General features: G+C 48.1%; 1 protein-coding gene across 3 annotated transcripts in view; it reads right to left on the bottom strand.

The window, feature by feature from the left end:
- Window positions 1-2500, bottom strand: part of znf318 (zinc finger protein 318) — a 36847-nt gene that overhangs the window by 24514 nt on the left and 9833 nt on the right. For 2 of the 3 annotated variants that reach the window (XM_078281622.1, XM_078281624.1), the window contains exons 7-8: window positions 1634-1844; window positions 1-184 (exon numbers count right to left, since the gene is read on the bottom strand). The exon at window positions 1-184 is cut by the window's left edge and continues 24 nt beyond it. In XM_078281622.1, coding sequence (XP_078137748.1) covers window positions 1-184; window positions 1634-1844 — 395 coding nt within the window. The remainder of the gene's footprint in view (window positions 185-1633; window positions 1845-2500) is intronic. The other variant, XM_078281623.1, reaches the window with a different exon arrangement.

Below are 2500 nucleotides of genomic sequence, written 5' to 3'. Positions count from 1 at the left end.
CCGTCTTGCTGTACGGGTGTTTGTAGGGCAGAGCGGGGGGGAAGTCCTCAGGGCTGTGGGGGGGCAGGGCTATGCTGGGGGGCGGGTACATGGGCGGCCACTGCTGGTGCATGTAGGGCAGGTAGTTCCCGTACTGGCCGTACCCCGGTGGGGGGAAACTGGGCGCCAGCATGCCCGGGTGACCCTGAAACAATGAAAACCATAAAAAAAACGATTCCAAGTGTCTGACAACATTATGGGATGGATCCCTACAGAGATAGACCTTTTAGTTAAAGAGGAAGATCTAGTTTAACGTGAAACAGCCCCGAAATCACCATCACCAAACCCACCAGACTCCATGTAAATAATCAGGACTTTTAGCGTGTATAGAGCCAGCATATCTCCACCAGACTCCATGTAAATAATCAGGATTTTTAGCGTGTATAGAGCCAGCATATTTCCACCAGACTCCATGTAAATAATCAGGACTTTTAGCGTGTATAGAGCCAGCATATTTCCACCAGACTCCATGTAAATAATCAGGACTTTTAGCGTGTATAGAGCCAGCATATCTCCACCAGACTCCATGTAAATAATCAGGACTTTTAGCGTGTATAGAGCCAGCATATCTCCACCAGACTCCATGTAAATAATCAGGACTTTTAGCGTGTATAGAGCCAGCATATCTCCACCAGACTCCATGTAAATAATCAGGACTTTTAGCGTGTATAGAGCCAGCATATCTCCACCAGACTCCATGTAAATAATCAGGACTTTTAGCGTGTATAGAGCCAGCATATCTCCACCAGACTCCATGTAAATAATCAGGACTTTTAGCGTGTATAGAGCCAGCATATCTCCACATGTAAATGGGTGAATTAAGGGTTTATTTCAACCAAACCAGAGTGGTGATTGTTGGAACAGTGGAAAGATGAACCAAGACGGCTTTTGGTAGTTTCATTTAGTTTCTGTCCACTTTGAATGAAGTGTGTTTTACGCTGATAAAAGTCCTGATTATTTACATGGAGTCTGGTGTAGTTTGGTGATGGTGATTTCAGGCTGTTTCATGTTAAACTAAAAGGATCTTCCTCTTTATTAATGACTTGAAGATTATCTCCAGTTTGTCCCCAGTTTGTCCCCAGTTTATCTCCAGTTTATCCCCAGTTTGTCCCCAGTTTGTCCCCAGTTTATCTCCAGTTTATCCCTGGTTTATCTCCAGTTTATCCCAAGGTTGTCCCAAGGTTGTCCCCAGTTTGTCCCCAGTTTATCCCAAGGTTGTCCCCAGTTTGTCCCCAGTTTGTCCCCAGTTTGTCCCCAGTTTATCCCAAGGTTGTCCCCAGTTTATCTCCAGTTTATCCCTTGTTTGTCCCCAGTTTGTCCCCAGTTTATCTCCAGTTTATCCCAAGGTTGTCCCCAGTTTGTCCCCAGTTTGTCCCCAGTTTGTCCCAAGTTTGTCCCCAGTTTGTCCCCAGTTTGTCCCAAGGTTGTCCCAGGGTTGTCCCCAGTTTGTCCCCAGTTTGTCCCCAGTTTATCCACCGTTATACACACAGATATGGAGATAATAATGCTCCAAATTGATGTGAAATTGCATCTTTTTTTTACTGGAAACCCTCTGTGAAATACGAGAGAAAACCCCGTAACCAAGTTGTTGCACCTGCGAGGGGGGGTAGGTGGGGATGGGCACGCCGGGGTGGGGAGGCAGCATGTTGGCGTCTGGGGTTTGTGCCAGCGGCTCTTTGTGCGGTGGCTGTGGAGCCACAGCGGCGCTCTGCTCGCTGTTTGCCTCTTTGTGAGATTTGGGCGGCGCCGAGCTCTTGGTGTGGCGCCCGCCTGCGGGGCCGTCCTCGCTGCTCCAGCTACGGCTGCTGGGGGGGAAATCACACGTTGTTATTTCGTTAGTTATAGGTTCTGTTAAAGTGACTTTATATCAACTCTAGGGTTGGGTACCGAAACCCGTTTCCACTACGGACCTCGTTCCTACGCAAACGCTAGTATTCGTATTCTGACTGAAATATTCCCCTCTGTCGCTCCAGACAGCAGCAGACTCTTCATTTCTTTCTCGCTTTTCTGTGGAGTGGCGCCCGTGCACGCTCGCGGTGTGTAGCACGTGCCCGCTCTATTCTCTGACATGCACTACTATCACAGCTGATAGACGGCTTTTTGTACACGCTCTGAAGCGGACGTAAAAATATCCCCCTCTCTCTGTAGTCTACTGTTACCTAGCTACCCTAAATGTAGGCTACTATTAAAAGCCATATCTTCCCTAAAAGCTCCCTTCCCACCTCCTCCCTGTGTGTGTGTGTGTGTGTCTCTGTGTGTGTGTGTGTGTGTGTGTGTGTGTGTGTGTAACTGTGTGTGTGTGTGTGCCTCTGTGTGTGTGTAACTGTGTGTGTGTGTGTGAGTGCCTCTGTGTGTGTATGTAACTGTGTGTGTGTGTGTGTGTGTGTGTGTGTGTGTGTGTGTGTGTGTGTGTGTGTGTGTGTGTGTGTATGTAACTGTGTGTGTGTGACTGTGTGTGTGT

The sequence above is a fragment of the Sander vitreus genome, chromosome 23 (genome assembly GCF_031162955.1).
Source record: "Sander vitreus isolate 19-12246 chromosome 23, sanVit1, whole genome shotgun sequence".
Lineage (NCBI taxonomy): Eukaryota > Metazoa > Chordata > Actinopteri > Perciformes > Percidae > Sander > Sander vitreus.
The sequence above is the reverse complement of the archived record's forward strand: the minus strand, read 5'-3'. Positions and strand labels throughout refer to the sequence as shown.